Genomic DNA, 21,078 nt, shown 5'->3' with positions numbered 1-21,078 from the left:
CAATAAGATTAACGTAACTGGGGGGTGGGGGGTGTTACAAGTACAACGTACAAAAATTTACTGTTTGCAAAAAGCCAAAAAGTGAATAAGAAAATATCTGCATTTCATGCGAGGTTTCAAACCCTAACAGCCATTTGCCTGTACAAAAAGCGAAAGCTCACATGAAGCTTTCGTACGGTACTATGGGTGACATATTACATCGAAGCTCACATGAAGATGTCACAGGGATGGCTGAAAAGCCTTATACCTTTCAAACAACAATGGCCTGATATGTTTCTTGCGTGTATGTTAGTACGAGAACACGTCCCAGCAAGACAAACAAATTATCTGGTACCAGTTGCTTAAAAGGTTTGACGATATGCTCCCCCCCCCCCCCCCCCCCCCCCCTTTTTCAGTTTTTTTTTTTCATTTCTTCTAGTCTTTTTTTCTTGTTTTTGAAGGAAAAAAATTGGGTTAATCTAAATGGTGAAGAAGAAAACAGAGAATTAAACATTGTGGCTTGATTTGATTTCCAAAGAAATGTCAAAACCGAAGTCTCGAGCTTAGCAGGCATCTCTCTCCACCATCAAGTGTCGGATCATGTGCTTCTGTTAATTACTGTTAAAGTCAACAATCTGCTCTGTTTCTTTATGCATTCGTGTCTTCAAATGAACGTAGTTTGCCATAAAAGAATATATAAAAGTAAAGCAAATTAATCAATTCATTAGAATACAAACCAATTAAAACCCATGAGGAATGGCCGACTACCCCCTTAGAGACAAGAAAACAAAGTTCGAAAAAGTGGGCAAAAAACCCAGGAATCCAGTAGAAGCAGTGGATGGAACTAAGCAAAGCCAAAAGTGATTCATAATCTCAAGTGTTTTTTTATATTTTTTTTCAAATCTTTAACGTTATTAACTGTATTTGTCCTTTTCTACAGCCGCACGAGCTAAATCTCCACGCCAAAGCCTAGTACTAATTATTTCGCCTGGGTAGAAAATTGCAAAACCAGTGAAGGTTTCGAGGTGAGAAATTTTTTTCGCTGCCTAATGAAAATGCACCATATAGCTAGTGTGAGATTGTAGAACCTACTAATTTCGTGTTAAATACTACAAATCAAATAAGATTGTAGGGTATTTAATTGCCCAATTGGTGATTTTTTTGGATCAAAGATCAACTGCTAAGCTTGTCAAGTAATTAGTCCGGACCATGACAAAACATTTGGTTGCGACATTGCTTATTTGCTTTATGAAATATTAGAGTCGTGTGATGTACTACATAATTAGAGGAGAGGAAAAATAGAAGACAAAGAGCGGAGTCTTTATATATATATATATATATATATATATAATTAGTTCACAAATGAAGTAGTTAGTTAAGGAAAATAATACTCTCTCCATCCCATTTTGATAATGCTGATTTTTTTTTCACACAGGTTAAGAAAAAGTAGTTAACTTTGTTGGAACAATCAATTTAGGTAACTATTTTCCTAATATACCCTCACATTAATTGGAGTACAACTTTATGGGAACTTGAATTGATAGTAAAAAAAGAATCAACTCTCATTAAATGGAGTAGGTTTATAGTAACAACAACTTACATTGAATAAGGATATTTTAAAAAAATTAAAATACAACTACTTTTTTCAATTAAAAAGTGGACTACAATTTGGGACAGACGAAAAAGAAAAACAGGACTATCAAAGTGGGATGGAGGGAGTAATGAAATTGTAATCATTTAAAACATCTCTGCTGGATGCCACTATTATGCGGATTGTAACATATTAATATATTGAATTCATGAGTTTAATCCCTATGCTTAATGTTTAAGTCACGATTATTTAGTACTATATGTTTTCTGTGATTAATGTCAAAAAAGAAAAAGGAAAAAAGTCAACCGCATGAGGTTCAAGATTATTTTATGATGTCAACATCAACCGAGTGATTAACTTGTAAAAAGGAAAAAAAAAAAAAAAAGAAGAGCCAAATTATGATTACTCATAAATCATTTGATAAGCCATTAAACTAGTTCATCATCAACTCCGCTTTCTTCTCATTTTTTGCTTTTGAAAAAGAAGAAAGGTAGAAATCCGACAAGACAATATTAAAACAAGGAGGTTAGTGGAAAATAACCTTGTAAAATGCTGGTTAAAAAAAATAAAAATAAAGATACAATTAGGCACACACAGGTTAAGGCATGAAATAACAAGACTAGCTAGCTACCCCATTATGCTTTCATAGATTCTTGTAAAGAATTTACAAGAAAAGAGTAGTAAGTTGTCATGTCTTTTCATGGCCCTTGGCTTTAAAAGAATGCACTTGTCTTCCATTCCCTTCTCAAAGCTCAACTTCAAAAAAAAAATAGACATATAACACACTGTTGAAATGGATGCAAAACGCCATTCCTGTGATCATGCAGAAGAAGACTTCATTTACATGGAAGTAGGCTCACAATCAGCCGTCTTCAGCCACCACTACTCCAAAAGTACCTCTTCTTCTTCTTCACATGCCAGAGAATTTGAGTTCCAAATGTCTAGCTCCTCCGAGAGAGACGCCGCGCCTTCACCGGCTGATGAACTCTTCTACAAAGGCAAACTCCTCCCTCTTCACCTTCCACCACGTTTACAAATGGTCGAGAAACTGTTGCAAAATGCTAACATCAGTAGTTATGATAGCATTTTAGAAGATACTTGTTTTGAAGAGTCTTTTAGTACACCATTATTCACCAACGCCTACAACACCCCAACAGCCAACAATACTCCCTTTGAATCTTGTAACATCTCACCATCAGAGTCCTGCCAAGTAAGTAGAGAACTTAATCCAGAGGAGTACTCGTTCGAGTATTCAACAGAAGCAAGCAGTTTTGTAGGTGATCAAAACCCTAAAAGGTCCTGGACCAAGAAGCTTAAGTTGATTAAACAGTCCTCACTTGGTTCCAAGCTGAAGGCTTCAAGGACTTATCTTAAGTCCCTGTTTAGTAAATCTGCTTGCTCAAACGAGACCTGCGCAGCAGCCCCAAGAAATCATGTCGTTGATGGATCAGGATCAGTGCTCAAGGCCAATGAATGCATAAACAAGTACGTAAAGGTAGCAAAGAAAGCCCCTTTCGGACAAATTCAGAATGGCGGAAAGAAAGTGAGTGCATCTTCTTCTGTGATCAAGAATTTTGACAAAGCAAACTTTGATGAGAATGGGGTTGGGGGCAGAGGTAGACATCGGAGGTCATTTTCAGGGGCGATCAAAAGGATATCGATTGCTAGATCTTCATCTTCATTATCTTCATCCGGTTCTTCTTCAGCTTCAAGTTCAACAAACTCCAATGGATTCCAAGAGCTGCAATTTTTCAAGAGAAGTAACAGCGTGAACTCAGACCTTGAGAATCCAATACAAGCAGCAATTGCTCACTGTAAAAGTTCTCAGCAGCTTTTCAACTCAAGAAAGACTGTAAGTGACCTTGGTTTCTGTTCCTTGTCCTCTGCAAGAGTTATTTATGCAGATCAAAGGCCAGGGCTTTGCAGGGGTTAAAGACGTGGAGGAGTAGTAGGGGAGACAAATTTTGATTGGGTTATGATTTGATTTCTCTTTTTTATTTCCAACTTTTCATATCATAATTCTGTGCAATGCTCATTATGTAGTTCTCTACAGGATTCAGAATTATGCAATGTGAGTCCTTTGTTGCAGAAGTGAGAGTTTGAAAACTAATAATGACGAATTGAAGCCTCTCTTTGTCGAACACAATTATTAGCAAGAAGTACGTGCAGAAACTTCTAGCTATGACTAAGTGGAGGAGATTCATTTTTACACTAACTGCAAGAGGTATTAGAGAAACAATAGTTAATTTTACAGGTAAATGCTTTACACCTTGGATCCACGTGCGGCCAGCACTCATCAATCTTTTGGCGATTGAAAGTACAACTTCAACTACAAGCCAGTGCTGGACTCAATTCAGAGCATGAGCTTAATTTTTTGCCAAGGAGCTACTTTTGGTAGTATGGCAAAGAAAGCAAAGCTTTTGACCGCCTCACTGAATATGCATTCCCTAGTTACTCATTTAAAGGTTTAGTGAGAGCACTTTAGCTTAAACCATGCAATTTTAGCAAATGGCGAGTCAGTCGTTCATTGAATTCAAAGAGATTCCGTGCCAAAGCATAAGAAAGTCGTCTTCCATTGGCAGATGAAAAGGGGTGGAAGCCTTTTGGTTTCGCTTTTCATTTCATCAATAACAAGTGTGACCAAAGAAGGTCCAGCATAATTAGTGTTATGTGAAGATATAAACCATGAAATAATCCTTGACCGGAGCAAGGAGCAAGCAAACGATCTGATTTAGAACGATTCACTACAAAAAAGACCCTGTTGTTGCAACTTGCAAAGGGGAAAAATGTTCTGTAAACCGACTCCTACTCCTCAAAACTCATACTTACATGCCAATGTGGCTTAAATGCAAAATAAAAGAGTCCCAACAATTCAAGTTATTTCCTACTTACGATCTTTCATCGCTGACCCTAAAATTTCAGGCCAAGAATTGGGAAGTGTCACCATCCAGTCTTAGATATTTGATACAAACTTATGATTTTTCTTTCCTTAAAGAATGTGTTAATGTAACGTTAATGAGACATAACCATAAAGGTGAACAGGACAGAAGCACCTGTCCAAATTATGCGTCGTTCAAGGAGTATGGACCATCCCGGGACAAATATTTGCAATTTGCAAATGGACACACTCTACTTAGCTGAAAACTTTATTTTTAAATCACAGACTATACCTTGGACTGTCCTTTCAAGAAAAAAAAAATAAAAAAAGTAAACCATTTCCATATTCAAAAGGATAATTTCTATATCATCTGACATGAAGTACTACAAAGGTGGCTAAACAGCATAGTAGAACCCTTGCTCGGAAGGCACTATGGCATGTTAAATATGGCTGTTTAGGCAAAACCAAATACCATACTTTGCCTCTGATAAAAGTGAACTACAAATAATCATGACTATGATTGCAAACACTAACATCTGTTGCTCAGGCATATCTAAAGTATTGGCAACTAAAACATGTCAATATAGACTAAATTTTAAAGCAAATGATTTCAAACTAGATAATATAAAGTAAGGAGTAAATCCACCAATGCAGACAAACAGCCTTCCAGTGGTTCTTTTACCATCTTTTCTTTTAACAGGTGGGTGCACCAAACCTTAATCTAAGTAAACATGTCAGCCAGATTTTTGGCATGATTATGAACAAGCAAGGACTCCTGAAAAGACCATTTGATGATGTTGAGCACCCATATAACAAGAAATTCTTCCCCCCACCAGACTTCAGGGAATGTCTAAAAAATAAAAGAATAAAAGGCACAATATTCATGTCAACTGAAGTTGTTTTGGTCCCATTCCTACATCATCTTTTCTTTTTTGTACTGTAAATGGGTTTGGAAGAAAGTCTCTACAAACAGTGGATGGGATTGGAAGAAAGTCCCCTGGTAACAGCAAATGGACGTATGAACTAAACATGAAAACTACCCTTCCGCTTTGCAAGACGCCATGCGCTTTGCCAAGTCTAATTATTGAGAAATCAACAGATCATGCAGTTTCTTAAAGCTGGTAGTGGCTAATCCCACTTTTTGAATAGCAAGAAGAAATCTAGAGTAGAAGTAATCAATATTACTGACCAAACCATTATGATTATGTAGATGAAACCTAGTGACACTGTGATAGATAATTTAAAAAGAAGCACTGCAATAACAGCATGCATTTTGTTCCACGTTAAATTGAGGATTTAATTTGGTCGATTTATAACTTACAAGAACTTAGCCAAGGAAATAGCTGTAGTTCAGGATTCAAGCTCTAAGCAACTTGATCTGGTCGTTTAGGTTCAACAAAATTCCAGGCTAGCATTCTCAGCTTGTTCTGTAAAGGATCTTATTTTCCATCTACACTACCAGGAACTTCTTCTGTTATTTTAGGGAAAACATATAGTAAACGTTTTGGTGCAGGGTTGAACAACTTTATTAGGTATGATGTAAAGACCAACTTTCAAACTTGGCCTAGGTACTTCTACTGTTTCAAAGGCATAACCATAGAAATGCATATCTCCACTTTGGTAGAAATAATAAAAGAATTCTTCTGGTTCTGTTTATGCAGTGATGTCAGAAGATCAAAACAGTAGGCATGAAAGATAAAAGGAGAGATTAGAACCAAGCAGTGAGCAAGGAGGAAGCTGCAAGGATACTTCTCATGAGAGACTCATTTAAATTGAAATGCATTCTTGAATACATCTAAAATTTCTGAACAACTGGACTAGAAAAATATTAAGCTTTACAGAAGCTTAAAAGAAAAGTAGTTACATAGTTCTTATTTAAAAATTGAACAAGAGAATCTTCATCACCAAGGAAAGATCAATAGCTCTTTTCCTCCAAAATACGAGGGACAGTTTCTTCAGCTATATGCATCACTATCCAATATCACATAGAGGCAAACATCAGTATTCCCAAAGTTATATACCATTTTAGAAAAGAATAAAATGTAACAGAAGGCAAGTGTACTGCATAGATTATTTGTAGACGTGCCTGAGTCTGCAAAATCAATAAATTGGCCTTCACTGAGGTAGACTAAGATGCTCATTAAGAGAGGGCATCGTCACATGTTTCAAAATTCCAGTCTCAGAATTCAAGGAGCCCAACTCACTTGGCAGATCCAACTCTTGATTCACCAGACAAAAGGATGAAAAGGAGTGACAAATTTGTGCAATTAGGAGGGGTTGACAACTGTATAATACTCCTGTAAAAAAAAAAACACACACACACACACAAAGGGCAAAACGAAAGAGAAGTTAAAGTGAAATTACTGCCACTGCTGGACTAAAAGGCAGGATTTGAGACTTGTGACTGCAACCTGAGCATGATCTGCCACCAACACACTAAAGTTCACAAAGAGTTCAAAAGTACTAGGGCAATAGGCCAGATAACAATGAAATTATATACCTTTGTTTTCTCATTTTTCCCAATATAATCACGTAAAGTTTTCCCTTTCATCAACTCTTTCCCAGCCCACAAAAGCTGAACTGTGTCTTCTTGAAGAAGCTCCGAGTCTAAAACATCCACATTTTTTTCCCCTTAGTATTAGATATGTTTAACATAATAATATTTCAAACAAGTAATCAGTACAAAAAGAAGCAACTGATGTACATGAATAATAAACAGGGTGATGCATCTTTTGACCGCACAATAAATCAATAAGAAAGCATAGTTGCACACTAGACAAAATGAAATTTTCATTACATTTTGATTTTAGATGAATAAATATCAAAAGAAGAATAAGTTAACACTCACACACATACACCTTCCAGTGTTGTATTAGACACCACGGAGCAACCACATCAGCAGAATACTACATGCGTGCAATTTGCAAAGCACAAGGAGCGATGCATTTCTCTCGAAAGTAAGATACAAACATGACAAAAGGGTTATGTGATCAGATGAATGTGTTGGCATCAAAAAACAGGAGGCCCGAGCACACTATTCCCACAGTTTTGAACTTAGAAAAAAAAACACACACACACAAACACACAGACACCATTACCCTTGTGGAAAATACAAAAATCAAACAAGCATTAGAACCAAGATTTCTCTCATACTCTATGTCAAATAGAAGAATCCGAGATTAAACAGACTAGAAGCTCCCTGCGGTAACTGAAAATTTCAGTACCTGAAAGCAGTTGTTTGAAATTGCTGTCTTGAAAATTCAATAGCTTATAATTTACCACGAACGCAGTTGCTATGATTCTTATGTGATCTCTTAACACAAGAATTGACAATGGCTTGCCATGTACAACTTGCTCCTGCAATCAAAGTCAAACAGACACATTATCACCATGATCAATCCAGAACATCATATCATGTCAATATTATACTTATATAACAAAAAAAAAATCACAAAAAAAGGAGAATTCAAAATTGAATCCTTAGATCCTTCCCTCCCCATCCCCCTCCCCAAAAAAAAAAAAAAAAAGAACTTACAGTATACAGGAAGAGGAGGAGGGGAAAAAAAGATAAAAAAAAAAAAAGAAGAGAGACCTTGGAAGCGTAGGAAGTAGCTTCAGAGAGAGCTCTGTGAAGGGCTATCACTGCAGCATTAAAGTTGAATTATTATCATTACAGCAAGCCCGGTAATTCAAAGAATAAAAACACCTAAAAATAGGGAGAAAGATGAGAACCCAGAAAGCAACCCAAAAAGGTAAGAAGAAAAAGAGCAAGTGTGTTGTTGTTTTCGTGGTTTAAGAAACCTTGTGGGCGGTGCGTGTGGAGGAGAGCAGCGACGGGAGGGAGGAGTTGACAGCCCAGTTGTCGAATTTGGAGTTGGAAGTTTGCTATCTCCGTTATGTCTTGGGTGATGTGCTGGATTGTTGAAGAGGTTTCGCAGTCGTATAGGAACTCCAGTTCACCGTCCGCGCCATTCACAGCCCGCCGGCAGCCATGCTTCACGTGAATTCTTACCATCCTATCGCAAACTTTGGGGGAACAAAAGTTACAAAACCCAGCAAACCACTTTTCTGTACTTGTAAAGGGGTCAAGTTTACGACATCGTTTGGGAGATGGGAAATGAGGAAATGGATTTTTTTTTTCTTTTTCTTTTGGGAAAATGAGAAATGGGAAATGGGTGGCTTGGTGGAATTAACCTTTCTCACATAGTACTTGGAAATAATCCAAAAGTGAATCCAACGGATCAAGTGCCTCTACAATTGCCAATGGCAATTGAGCGCTACAATGTATAGACACTGATAAAATAAATGTATCCGCTAAAATACTAAAATATAGACATCAACAAAATCATAGATAGAAGTACAACAAAATTTCTCTCACTTGTTGAAATTTATTCAAAAATTGTGTTATGGATTAGTTATTTTTGGGAATGTTTTTGAAAATTTTTACTGTAACAGTGTATATAACAAATTTTTATTATAAATTTTTTTTGAAATATTTGATATATTATATGAATAAGATATTTTTTTAACTTATTGTGTAGGGAAAATCGTTCAAAACATTTCTCATATTTTGTAAAATAACTTTTTTCGTCCTTCACTTTTAAAAATATAATTTTATACCCCTTACAAATTCACATTGATCAAATTTGATCCTTACTTAGATTTTCGATTAGTTTTTTGTCGTAATTCATTACGTGCCTTGAACGTGATTATATTTTAAGGGTAAAATTGTTAAATCAAATATTATATAATTCGATTCATAATCCCTCACATTTCATAAAATAAATTTTTTCGTCCATTACATTTCACAAAATAAATTTTGTAATCTTTTACATTTTTCAAAATGAATTTTTTCATCTTTATTGATCATGTGTGTGAATATTTTTTTTTAATCCATGTATATATCTATTTGATTTCACTTGAACAATATGAATAGCATGTGAAATCAAATAGAGATATATTATATACTATATCGTACTGCTCAAATGAAATCAAATAGATATATACATGGGTTTAAAAAAATTGTTAGTTTTTTTATTTATATTCATTTTCTTTTACTCGAAATTTGAAAATAAAGATGACATTTAATCACAAATATTATCTAGTGTTTATATTGAATTAAATTTGGATAAACAAAAGAAAAGTATGACAAAAAGAAATAAGTGATTGGCACTTTCAAATTTTAAGTCAATCACAAGGCACGTAATTCAACTGGTGGTTTTAAAAGTGTCAAATAGAAATTTCAGTTTAAGATTTAAATTGAAATTTGTTAGCACAATTATAGAATTCGAATTAGGACCCAATAATTAGATGACTTTATTATACAATTTAATAAATAAATTATTAACAAATGAGAAAGGTCACAAATATTGAATAGGTTCAAATGATGAAATCATATAAATATATACATGGGTTTCAAACAAAATTATTAGTTTTAAACCCCTATATATATCTATTGAATAGCATGTGTATAACTACGATTAACATGTTTAGACGAAATTCAATAGAGATAAATTACATGTTATTCATACTGTTCAAGTAAAATCAAATAGACATATACGTGAGTTCATAGAAAAAAAGCTATTCGTACACATGATCAATAAGGGATAAAAAAATTCATTTTGAAAAATGTGAGGGATGAAAAAATTTATTTTTTGAAATGTGAGAAACGAAACAATTCATTTCGTAAAATGTTAGGGACGAAAAAATTTATTTTGTGAAATGTGAGGGACTATGAATCAGATTATGTAAAAATTTGATTTGACAATTTTGCCATTAAAAAATGATCACATGCAAATTACGTGGTGCATTCTGGCAAAACATTAGTTGAAAACTTAGGTAGGAACCAAATTTGGTCAATATAAATTTATAAGGAATGTAAAACTATACTTTTCAAAGTGAGAGACGAAAAAAGTCATCTTATAAAATGTGAAATACGGTTTGAACGATTTTCCCTATTGTGTATTACTGCAACATTGTTTTTGAAAAAATAACCAATCCAAATAGATTTCGGTGTTTTCATTGTATGATATAATTACCACAAACAATTGTCGGGGGCCTCGGGGCCCTTGATTCAAAATCAATTGGGAATTCCAATTTCTTGATTAACACATGGTTCAAGCACCCATTGCATCAGTTTGGTTTGTAGCAATAAACTTTTATGTCAAAGATGATGATGATGATGTTCTGGCGGAGAGAGACACACAAGACATGGTATAATTTGTCTGCTCTCCTCCGCATTAAATTTCTTACATGATAAGACTTCCCGTTACATAATTCTCGGGAACAAAGATATAAGCATCCGAGGATGATACATCATTAGCAACCAGAAACTGGAGCAGCAGAATTCCAGCCCTTCCACCTTTTCCTCTGGTGGCTAATGGACAGGCCTGGAGACCTGAAGAGACGGAGAACCTCCTCCTGGCTCAAAACTCTTCATAGTCTCCCTTTTATTCTTTTAGCACCATTTTCCCGACCAGCCAGTGATTATTTTCTCTAGATTACATCTTCTCATATCACAGGGCAAAAATCCGATCGATATCTGAGTTGGAAAACTCGGAGGGGTACCATGAATTTGAGCCACTCCTGGCACTCTTCTCTTTCTTTCTCATTGATCTGATCCGCTTTGACTTGACCACATAATAAGTCATGGTTCCAAGAACTCCAGCCATTATAAGTCCCCCCACAACCGTAACTAAAATTGCAGCCCATTCGTATTTCCGACCAACCACTATGTAAGACGATGCAATAAATGCCACTGAAGTACAGACAGAGGCCAACCACATCAGCTTGTTGATCACCTCCACGACCTTTCTTTCTGCCTTTGTCTCACCTCTCACCAAGGTAATTTGAACTACGACGACAGCAAGAGAAGTAAAGAGCGCGATGGCGTTAAAGATGAAAAAGATTTTGAATGAAGCTCGGCTCACTACAACAGCCATCCCACTGTCTGTATCTCCACCAGGCACAGTAAAGATAGCTGCAAAGGCAACGGTTGCAAAAAGCACAGCCACCACGGTAACTGAGTTCGTGGCATTGTTTATTCCTTCTCGATGGAGTTTTCTAAGCTCCTTAGCAATTCCATGGACATTTTTATTTGTCCTCTTAGTCTGTTCAAGTTGGGTGTGGACATCTTTCTTGATTTGGGTCACGGTTTTCCTCAACTCATCTCTGGGTTGGTTCAATTCATTAGCTTTAACAGCACCTGCACGATAAAGGCACTCTTTTATAACCGTGGATTCTTCAGACAGTGGAAGACCTTCAGCAATATCTAGAGCTGTCTTGTGATCTCTAGTAAGGGCATTCACATTTGTATCAGGCAGCTGAATCAACTCATTCACTATCTGCAGACAAAAATAAATCGAGATTTATTAAAGATATTTCTTGCCCGCAAAACCATCATGTGTTGGAGGACACGTTCCAAGCGGAAAAAGCACCAAATGCCACAAAGCTACTAGAAAACACTGTAGCACCAAATCTTAGAGTAACTACTGAAGAAAAACCTTATAACTTATATGTGGTGTTTCAGAAATGCTTAAAGATAGTTTAGATTATGATTATCGGGAAAACACCAAGTTATAGATATTTAAGTAAATCACTAAACTTCCTTGTGAGCAGCTGAGGACATACGGAGGTTCAAAATATCCACCACAAGCACCCAGGAAGGACGGTACACTACATGTCTATTAGCAAAAATATGAAATAGATAGATAAAAAAATGCTCCTACTGGTTGAGTGCTAACATAAGCATAACCAATTCAGGAATGGTGCACACAATTGTACCTCAGCTCTTTTTTTCCGAGTGGCAACATGTAAAGCAGTGTTTCCAAATTTATCAGGCAGCATGACAATTGCAGCATCAGCATCAAGCAACAGTTTGACGACCTCACAGTTAACCCCTTTCACAGCCATGTGCAATGCGGTCTGCCCCTTCTTGTCAGTCCTTCTTGCCAGTTGATGATCTTTGTCAAGCAATGCCTTGACAATCTCCACATGCCCCTGCCTGGCAGCGAGGTGTAATGCATTTTTCCCATTAGATTTAGAAATATCTAGTAAACTACAATCCTTTGACAGTAACTCATTGACCACAGCTATATGTCCTCTTGTAGCTGCAGTTATAAGAGGGGTGGCATTTGAAGTGCCAACTGTTTCGCTAAGCCCAGGGTCATGGTCTAGCAGCCCTTGAACAATGGCTGCAAATAGTTAAGTATAACAGTCAGCAACAACCATTAGGATTCAAAAAACTTAAGAATATGAAACCTATTTAAACTTTTTGTATAAATCTAGCAAGTCCATATCATAAAGTATTCCACCAAAAATCTACAAACACAACTTTAAGATTGAGGAACATATACAAGACTATGCTATTCTAAATTCAATGACAATAAATGGTTGAAAAGAAGATCCTCAGTCCTACACTTCAAACATGATAAACTACTGGAGAGGACAAGAATATGCTCAGGCCTACTCATCAACCCTAATAGATACCATTTGTAAGTTTTTTGCAGATAGCATACTAGGACATACATGTGAATATATACTAATTTCCTTGTCTAAAAGATTATAAGGTCATCTAAGGTAATACTGTACCAGTTACCCTATAATTATGTAAGGAAAACAGACTAGTTAAGCTAAAGAACAACTACTCTCCACAAGAATTATGCCTCCGAGGAGTTGCATTCATGATAAAGCCCTCAATGTCTAAAATAGACAGCTCAAGTCATCTAATCAAATTATGTAGATGTAAAATGTCACATAACATAAATAAGCAATTCTCAAATAATGTAATTAGAAAAAGAGATGCAACTCCAGATAACCTATTTTCTGATCTCCTCAATAAGACTAAGTTTTATCCTTATTGCCAACAATAGAAGCCGCAATTAAAATTTACCCTCTAAACTCAGCAATGATTTAAACATATGAGCAAATTGAGTGGTCAACAAAAGCCAAAACAGTACCATGGTGTCCCTGACTTGCAGCAATATGCAAAGGATCAAAACCCGATCTATTCTTCTTCGTGAGTGTTTCTTTATTGGAATACTTCAATAACTCTTTCACCACATCAAGGTGCCCTCTATCAGCAGCAGTGTACAGTGCAGTTTCCCCCAACTCATTCACATCATTCACCACCGATGCCCTGATCTCCGCAACCTCTTGATCAAAGTCTACTCCACTCAAAGTCCCCACCATCTGAGTATCAATATCATCAAGTATCTGCTTTACCGCTACAAGATCCCCTCTTTGAGCTGCTAAATGCAGTTCAGTATCATTATGCCGGCCAGTCACCTGCTTCACATACTTCTTCTTCCCAGCTTGGTCTATTCTCTTCCCAGAATTAGATAGCACCAGAGCCGGTGCTGTGGCAGAGGAAGGCGACAGCGATGGAGTCGGAGACGGTGATAATGACAGCTCAGCTAAAGGGTTTTGGCTATATGTTGGAGTAATCAACCCCTTTTCTATGTCTCTATCTCCTCCTACATAATTCAGTATTTAAATCAATATATTAAGATAAAACTCAAAAAAAAACCCAGAAAGAATCTCGGAAAGAAAAGATAAAGTTTCCAACTTTCCCCTATTTTCTTCATAATTTCTGATCATAGTATATGCTTAATTTTCTTTCCTTTTTTTTCTTTCTTTGGTTCTGGGCCTTGATTTTTATTGTTAAGCTATACCTCTAAACTCCACAGAAAACAAAATTATAATAACTTATACAACACAGTCCAGAAAATATAAAGGAGAAGAGCGTAAATAAGGGTCATGATTTACTGCTCAAGTAGATGACGCAGAATAAGAGCTAGACAGTATAGAAGTAGAGAAAGAAATCAGTACCTTTTTCCACCGGGGAAGCCATGATTGACCAGGAGGAAGAGCAGTAGATTGGAATGATTGGAGTCTGAGATTTGTTGAAGTTCTGCAGAAAATAAAGTGTGAAGGTAGCGTCGACGAAGATAGGAAAACGAACTAAAAGACAGATTAGAGGAAGGTGGGAAGAAAAGTCCTCACTAGTTAGGCTCAGACACAGTAGTGTCTTTTCATTTGGTGGCCCTGCAATCTTAAATATTTGCAATTCATGCCATGAATTTTGTTTTTTTCCTGGGGCGTAAATGAATGATTCCCTGTTTGTCAATCCCGAATTTGACTAGGCATTATGGTAGTTTAAAAAGAGAAAAAAAACAACAAACAAAGTAGCTGAGATTTTGGAGTTTTAATGATCTTGTCTCTTTTTGTTAATTCTTTTCTTGCACATTTCATTAATTTTGTTGCCCTTACCATCTAAATTTTATGAAACACAAAAAAAAAAAAAAAGAGGAAGAAGAAGAAGGAAAAATCTTTGTTGCCCTTAAAATCGAGTTTGAAGTAAAATCTTTCTCTAAAGTTGTGGCTCAATCAAAAGAGTCACTCTAGTCTTTTTATGCAAAATTTTTTGTTTTTTAATTTAGAATTGAAGTTTGAGCATTTGGATAAGAAAAAAATAACCAACCACCATAGTCTTTAAGACTTAGTAGGATGGGAGGTTAAATATTTAAATCTTGTCTCCCATCACTTGTCACTATACGTGGTTTATAACTTTAAATGGTTTAAATTCATACAAATGCGTAATGCACCTTTCGCCATCACATATAACTTGTCACTTTAAATAGTTTAAATTTATACGAGTGCATAGTGCATTCGTCTCATCCGATTGTAATTCAGTCCCGTCATCAAAATTGTTGAAACACACTCATTTGCTCGAATCATTGAATTCTATGAGCAACATATCAAGAAGTAAACTTTAGTTGTTTTTCTAGATTTTTCTTTAGGGAATGATAGATGAATATTTGCATAAGCATGTCCTGTAGCGTGGGATGTAAAGGTCAAGTCATGATACCAAGTGGAGGATAGAAATCGGTGATAAGTCTTGGTGCCCATCTCTGGTAGTAGTAGTAATAGTACCAGAGGTGGCAAATCAACCCACTTAATTAAATTTATTCATACTCGCTCATGAATAGATAGGTATGGATATCTTAAATTTTTGTATATGGGTATTATTGGGTAACTCATCAAACCCAATTAACCTATTTAAAATTCTCTTCCCCCCAAGTCTCTTTTTTTCTCCCACCCATTTTTTTTTCAAATTTTTTATTTTGTCATGATGTTAACTACTTTTGTTTCATTATTATTATTATTATTATTTGTTGGTTTTATCTTATTATTTTATTTTTCTCTTAGTTTGTTAACTTGCTCATTTTTCAGCATTACTAATTTATGATAAATTTTAGCCTATTTTTTTATCTTTCTAAAATGAAAATTTAAATTTATATATGAAATAAATGTTAGGGGTTCAAAATTTTTGGATTAAGTTTTTATATTAATTTTTATAGTGCTTAGTTCAAATTTTTATATTCTTATTATTCAATTATTAAATAATAGGTAATTTTGTGACATAGAGTATAAATGAAAAAAATTGGTAATTAAGTTTATTGAACATTATAAATAAATATTTAAAACTAATGATGGGTACAAAGAGTGGTATAAATTGATAACTTAGTTTGTAAAAATGAATTTAAATGAGTTTACAAAAAGTTAAAATAAATATGTTATAAATGGGTAATTGGGTCACCCAATTCATTTTTTGACTTACCCATTTATACCCATCTAATTAAATGAGTATAAATGAGTTGACTCACTTATACCCATTACCCATTTTACCCAACCCAAATCTGCCCAAGTCACCCATTTTGACACCTCTAAGTAGTACCAATCTTGTTGGGTCATGGCGCGCTGCATTTGAGGATTGAAGGCATGCTTAAACCATTTCCATCAAGCATTTGAGAATTGAAAGATTGCTTCAACCTCTCTCTCTCTCTCTCTCTCTCTCTCCGGGTTTATTTTCGCCTTGGACATGCACAAAGGAGTCTATGCTTTTGTATGACGCAGCGGTTTTGCGGAAGCACCTGATAAGATAAGGCAATTAATTTCTCTCTCTCTTTTTAATTTTCCAAGTGGGGTATTAATGAAACTTAATATGTGAAACAAGCTATACATTTTTCTTATTTTCTACTTGTTCTCATATACCGTATTGTTACGTATCAATTCACACTTCTTGGATGATTTTAAAACTTGAAATTATTGAATGATATGATAAGAGTTTATTAGATTATAATCATGAATATGATATCCAAAAGGGATCATAGAATTTTCCGTTCTCATAAGCATGTCATTTCTTTTTTCTTCTTTTGGTGTATGCTATTTTTTTATAGTTAAAAAAGAAAAACCTATAAAGTCACTTTCTATTCTTTGTTTCATGTTTCGCCTTATTAAAGATTTAGTTTGACTAATGCATGTATCTATTGCACACTCATTAAGAAGGGCATTAAGTACTAATTTTTTTTGTTGAAAAATAGAGTTAATTTTAGAAAGTGTCACAATTCCAGAAAGTGTATGTATTTATATAACAATTTAAGTGTGGTTTAGATATTTTTAGTAATACCTATTAGAAAAATCTTTAAAGATTAATAGGTTCATGAAAGCACTAAACTTATATACCAATGTTACTTTCGAAGATATGAGACTCAATATAATTCCCTTATAAAACATAGCTCTCATTTTTCCTTTACAAAAATACTCCTCGTTGCCCCTCCAAATATTATTACCCTTCAAAGCAAAAGCAAGCATGCAAAGATTTATAAGCATGCAAAGATTTATACCCTCCAAATTGTTTTTTTTTTCGAATGGCTGATACAAAGATTTATAATTATCTCACTCCCAATTACCATAAATGAAAAATATTTTGGTCAAAATAGTATACGGTTATTATATAAGAGTGAATTTTTCATTAAGGAGAATTTGGCAACAGCAATATTTGTTCCTTATCAGCTAGCTTATATTGCCTACAATTCCTTTCTCAAATTGAAACGAATTTTGTGAACCTTCAATAAAACAGAAACAAATTTTTACAAATCAGCCCTCGTTAAGTAACTTCCATTCCACAACGACCCATTCTTTGGAATTGAAAATTAACAAATCACAGTATAATATAATTTCCAAAACAATAATTTGACACTAAAACTTGTAGGGGCTTTTTGGCAAAAGCACCCTCCAAAAATAGGCGTATGCCGCTTGTTGTGACGAGCACACGGTATTCTTTAGTAAAAGGCGAAAGAATAGTTCGCTCTGTGCTCATCACGCGGCTCCGTGAAGCGTTTGAGTTCGCCCGGGTGCCCCTTTTATCATCCTCCCACCTCGTTTCACTTTCAACAGTCTGGCGATGTGGGACTTCGCATAAGTGCAAAGAAAAGATAGCCAGTTAACCTGCCAATTGACTCTACTACAGTTCTTCCTCCCAGAAACGTCAAAATCTTCTCACCTTATTCCGCAGAGATGTATCAAATCTGCTCAAACGATACATCATTAATTACTGGAATGGACCCTTGTGAGCTCACAAAGTCATGGCTTCTCATCGGGTAGAGAACTGCATCTTGCACGGTCTAGCCAACTTTTCTTTTAGCATTTGCTGAACTTGTCTTTTTTTTGCAGTAATTAAAGGGGTTGCTTCATAGTATTATTGTATCATCAGGGCAGCTTAATGCATTAGACATTGGTTGCTTAAATTGACTTGTAAGTTGCAATGCCAGATAAAACTAACACTGATCAATACCATTTCAGACTATCGTGGCTCTTCATGATTTATTTTTCACAACATATGGCCCAGAACCTGATGGTACGTTAATTTGGTAGGGTAACGCTGAAAGAGAGAGTATGGTGAAGACTCTGGAAACCACATAAATGTAATGTCAGACGTGCCATTCTTCGGCATGTTGAGGCCACCGCTGTCCCAGTGTGCCTGCCAAGCTGCATCCTCTTTATATATACAGCGGAGGAATTTATGGTGATTGCTATTCTGTGAAATTTATTAGCTAATCAGAAAGTTAGTTGCAGGGCAAGTTCTTGCTGGGTCTCAACCATACCATCACTAAAGCCGAAGAAATAAAACAATTGCGATAAATCGCCTGAAACAAACGTTCTGCAAGCCAGCAATTCAAGTTCTGAAATTGCTTGAATTTTCCACTTAAGGGTAAACTTTTATTGATTAATGCGAGAGATTGACACAATTGAACAACAGGAATGACAATATAGTATATGGTATCAAGAAACGAAGATTCTGGGAAACAAATCCCACACAAACACTAAGCTGGACTTTCTTTGGTGCTCAACAACAATTCTGCCAGGCCCTTCAAGGAGAATTTTAGGACATCTCATCCTCGTTGAGATTTGAGAATTGCGGAGGTAACATAAATTTAAGGAGGGACTAGGAAAATGGGAGCAGTGGGGTAAAGAAGCTCTCTTGAAAATCAAGAAATTGATCTATAATCTTCCATTCTGATGAAGCTCAGTGCCGCATCATTGATCCATCCATACTTCTCCATGAAAGGATTGCCTAGAGAATCTGGAGGGTACTCGTCAATGCAATCTTCCCAAACATTGCGATCCGTCATATCTTTCATTACCTCCCACACACAATTGTTACATTTAAATCCAGCACCAAAACTTATCATTATTATCCGGTCACCTTTCTTGAGTCTTTTCTTAGCTTCCATGTAACCTAGAACATACCACAAGCCGCCAGCAGAAGTGTTACCATAGCGGTGAAGCGTCATCCGGGCCGGTTCAAGATCATAGTCAGTTAGCCCCAAACTCTTGCCAACCCCATCTATAACTGCCTTTCCACCAGGATGTATGCAGAAGTGATCTGCACCTGTTTTCAAATTCGGAATTGCGGCCATGAGTCCTTGATCAAGTGACGCACTCTTGGATTTCCTCCTCTGCTGGAAGGATACTACGATGATGTACCTTATTATTTCCCATAATGGGAGCATTTTAGGACCCAGCACTCGCAGATTGATGATGAAACTCTGAGCTGCTGCTTTGACAAGTTTCTTCGTGAGACGAAAACCTCTGTACCCTTGACCATCTTCCACCTGGATGCAGCACTCATAGGCTTCATCATTTGATCCATAATGAGTGCGTACCATATATTTTAACTTCAAGATGGCTCGATGCTTTAAGGCCTTATTATTGGTGAAAAGCATTGAACAACCACCCGAGCGGAATAAGCAATTGGACAGCATCATGGATTTTTCCCTGCCACAGTACCAGTTTGCACCCAAAGCTTCTGTACTCACAACAATAGCATATGCATTCTTGTAAGACTTGAACAGGTGCTGGACTAGATCAATTGCAACAAGGCTGGCACTGCACCCCATGCCAGAGAGATTAAAGGCCTTGACATCGCACCTCATCTTGTAACGGTTTATGACTCGAGCTGCTAGAGATGGCACGCAAGAAAGTAGAGATACGTTCACCACAAGAATGTCGATTTCTTGAGGAGAAATCCCTGACTTCGCAAAAAGACTGTCAAGTGTGTTGAAGAAAATTTGATCCATCTCGGTTAATGAATCGATTAATTCAGGACGCTCTTCTTTGCCCTGGATGACATTGTCGGGAGCATAAGTGTTCTCACCAATGCCTGAATTGACAATGGTTTGTAAGAGGAATCTGTATTCTTCTAAGCCAAGAGTTTTGTTGCGCAAGATGATGGAGGCACATAATTCTGTGTCTAACTTTCTGTCCTCCGTGGCCTTGTAACATTCATAGCCTAGCATGTAACAGCATTGGTTTGTCCTCTGCAAGGCTATCTTGTAGAGGTAGTATGTAAGGTAAAGGAAACAAAGCAAATATAGTGCTGTTAAGAGCTCCATATTTCGAAAAAGAAAGTGGAGGATGGGCTATGGAGGGGTTCTACAGGTATGCTGGATTTCTGCAGCCTATTGGTGTCGACTATATAAGGCAAAATTTCAACATACAAAAGCAATTAATGTACATACAAAAGCAGTTATGCGTCCCCAATTTGAGTTGTGACGCATTTCTTCTCAGCACAATTTATTGAAAAATATATTGCATTCCTTTATAATTTATAGTAAGAAAATAGGGATAATTTTAGAAACCTCCCCGGTAGTTTCTGACTATTTCACTGGCCTCCCTTCAGGTTTCAAAAATTACACTAGCCTCCCTTAAGATTAATCATCTTGTAACATTTAGTCCCAATCAATAATTAAAAAAGTGATATTAGGAGAAAGAAAATAATATGATTGCGTCGTTACCCCTCATCCATTACATTATTTACTTAATTTAATACCAACCCACGCATTAAAGAAAACACTAAAATAACAAACTTTAACATCATAAATATTCTTGTCAACATATTAAGATTAGTTGTTGAGATTTTTATGGTATTAAAGTTCACTTTTTGTAATATTTTGGTTACGGATTTTTTTGATTATTTGTTGTTAATTATGTTTGACAATGAGTTTGTAACTGAAAAGCGCAATTTGGATCTTGTATTAAGTGAAATATACAAAATGATATACTATTTTCGATGCCATATATTATAGTAGATAAGGGCAATGGTATTATATTATCTTTCCTAATATCACTTTTTAATTGTTGTTTGGATCTACATGTTCACTTGCATATTTATATTTACTGTACTTCGTACTATATATTTCATGAATTCCACTCTGCAAAAGCAATTAATCGTAACAAGCATATGAAACACTTGATTATATACCTAGTAACATGAATGAAAAGCAAA

At 35.8% G+C, this 21,078-nt stretch overlaps 4 protein-coding genes and 1 non-coding gene across 9 annotated transcripts; 1 reads left to right on the top strand and 4 right to left on the bottom strand.

Moving 5' to 3' along the window:
• The first annotated feature begins 2,200 nt into the window (after positions 1-2,200).
• LOC113721533 (probable membrane-associated kinase regulator 4) lies at positions 2,201-3,635 on the top strand. Its single transcript, XM_027245556.2, has one exon. The coding sequence runs from the start codon at positions 2,364-2,366 to the stop codon at positions 3,501-3,503; it is 1,140 nt and encodes a 379-aa protein (XP_027101357.1). The 5' UTR covers positions 2,201-2,363; the 3' UTR covers positions 3,504-3,635.
• Positions 3,636-6,186: 2,551 nt separating this feature from the next.
• Positions 6,187-8,599, bottom strand: LOC140034977 (uncharacterized). Of its 5 annotated transcripts, none has more exons than XR_011838868.1 (7): positions 8,250-8,597; positions 8,041-8,090; positions 7,673-7,805; positions 6,949-7,055; positions 6,813-6,870; positions 6,535-6,667; positions 6,187-6,419 (listed from the first exon to the last, which is right to left on the bottom strand). XR_011838868.1 is itself a non-coding variant. In XM_072073983.1 (6 exons), the coding sequence occupies exons 1-5, from the start codon at positions 8,461-8,463 to the stop codon at positions 6,826-6,828; spliced, it is 549 nt and encodes a 182-aa protein (XP_071930084.1). In that variant the 5' UTR covers positions 8,464-8,598; the 3' UTR covers positions 6,557-6,665; positions 6,813-6,825. The 5 variants fall into 5 exon arrangements, 2 of the variants coding, with proteins under 2 accessions (XP_071930084.1, XP_071930085.1); XR_011838869.1 differs by having other exon boundaries at positions 8,041-8,154; positions 8,250-8,486; XR_011838867.1 differs by having other exon boundaries at positions 6,535-6,870.
• A 1,985-nt stretch (positions 8,600-10,584) lies between these two features.
• On the bottom strand, positions 10,585-14,441 carry LOC113725541 (ankyrin repeat-containing protein ITN1). The gene is made up of 4 exons (XM_027248760.2): positions 14,277-14,441; positions 13,406-13,921; positions 12,231-12,640; positions 10,585-11,791 (listed from the first exon to the last, which is right to left on the bottom strand). The coding sequence occupies exons 1-4, from the start codon at positions 14,296-14,298 to the stop codon at positions 10,964-10,966; spliced, it is 1,776 nt and encodes a 591-aa protein (XP_027104561.1). The 5' UTR covers positions 14,299-14,441; the 3' UTR covers positions 10,585-10,963.
• Positions 14,442-17,503: 3,062 nt separating this feature from the next.
• Positions 17,504-17,619, bottom strand: LOC113728308 (U5 spliceosomal RNA). The gene has a single exon (XR_003458036.1). It is a non-coding gene; the product is annotated as a U5 spliceosomal RNA (small nuclear RNA).
• A 1,051-nt stretch (positions 17,620-18,670) lies between these two features.
• LOC140034976 (3-ketoacyl-CoA synthase 19-like) lies at positions 18,671-20,253 on the bottom strand. Its single transcript, XM_072073981.1, has one exon. The coding sequence runs from the start codon at positions 20,183-20,185 to the stop codon at positions 18,779-18,781; it is 1,407 nt and encodes a 468-aa protein (XP_071930082.1). The 5' UTR covers positions 20,186-20,253; the 3' UTR covers positions 18,671-18,778.
• Between the last annotated feature and the right edge of the window lie 825 nt (positions 20,254-21,078).

The sequence above is a fragment of the Coffea arabica genome, chromosome 2c, assembly GCF_036785885.1.
Source record: "Coffea arabica cultivar ET-39 chromosome 2c, Coffea Arabica ET-39 HiFi, whole genome shotgun sequence".
NCBI classification, from domain to species: Eukaryota; Viridiplantae; Streptophyta; class Magnoliopsida; order Gentianales; family Rubiaceae; genus Coffea; species Coffea arabica.
Note: the sequence above shows the minus strand (reverse complement) of the source record. Positions and strands in the feature narration are given on the sequence as shown.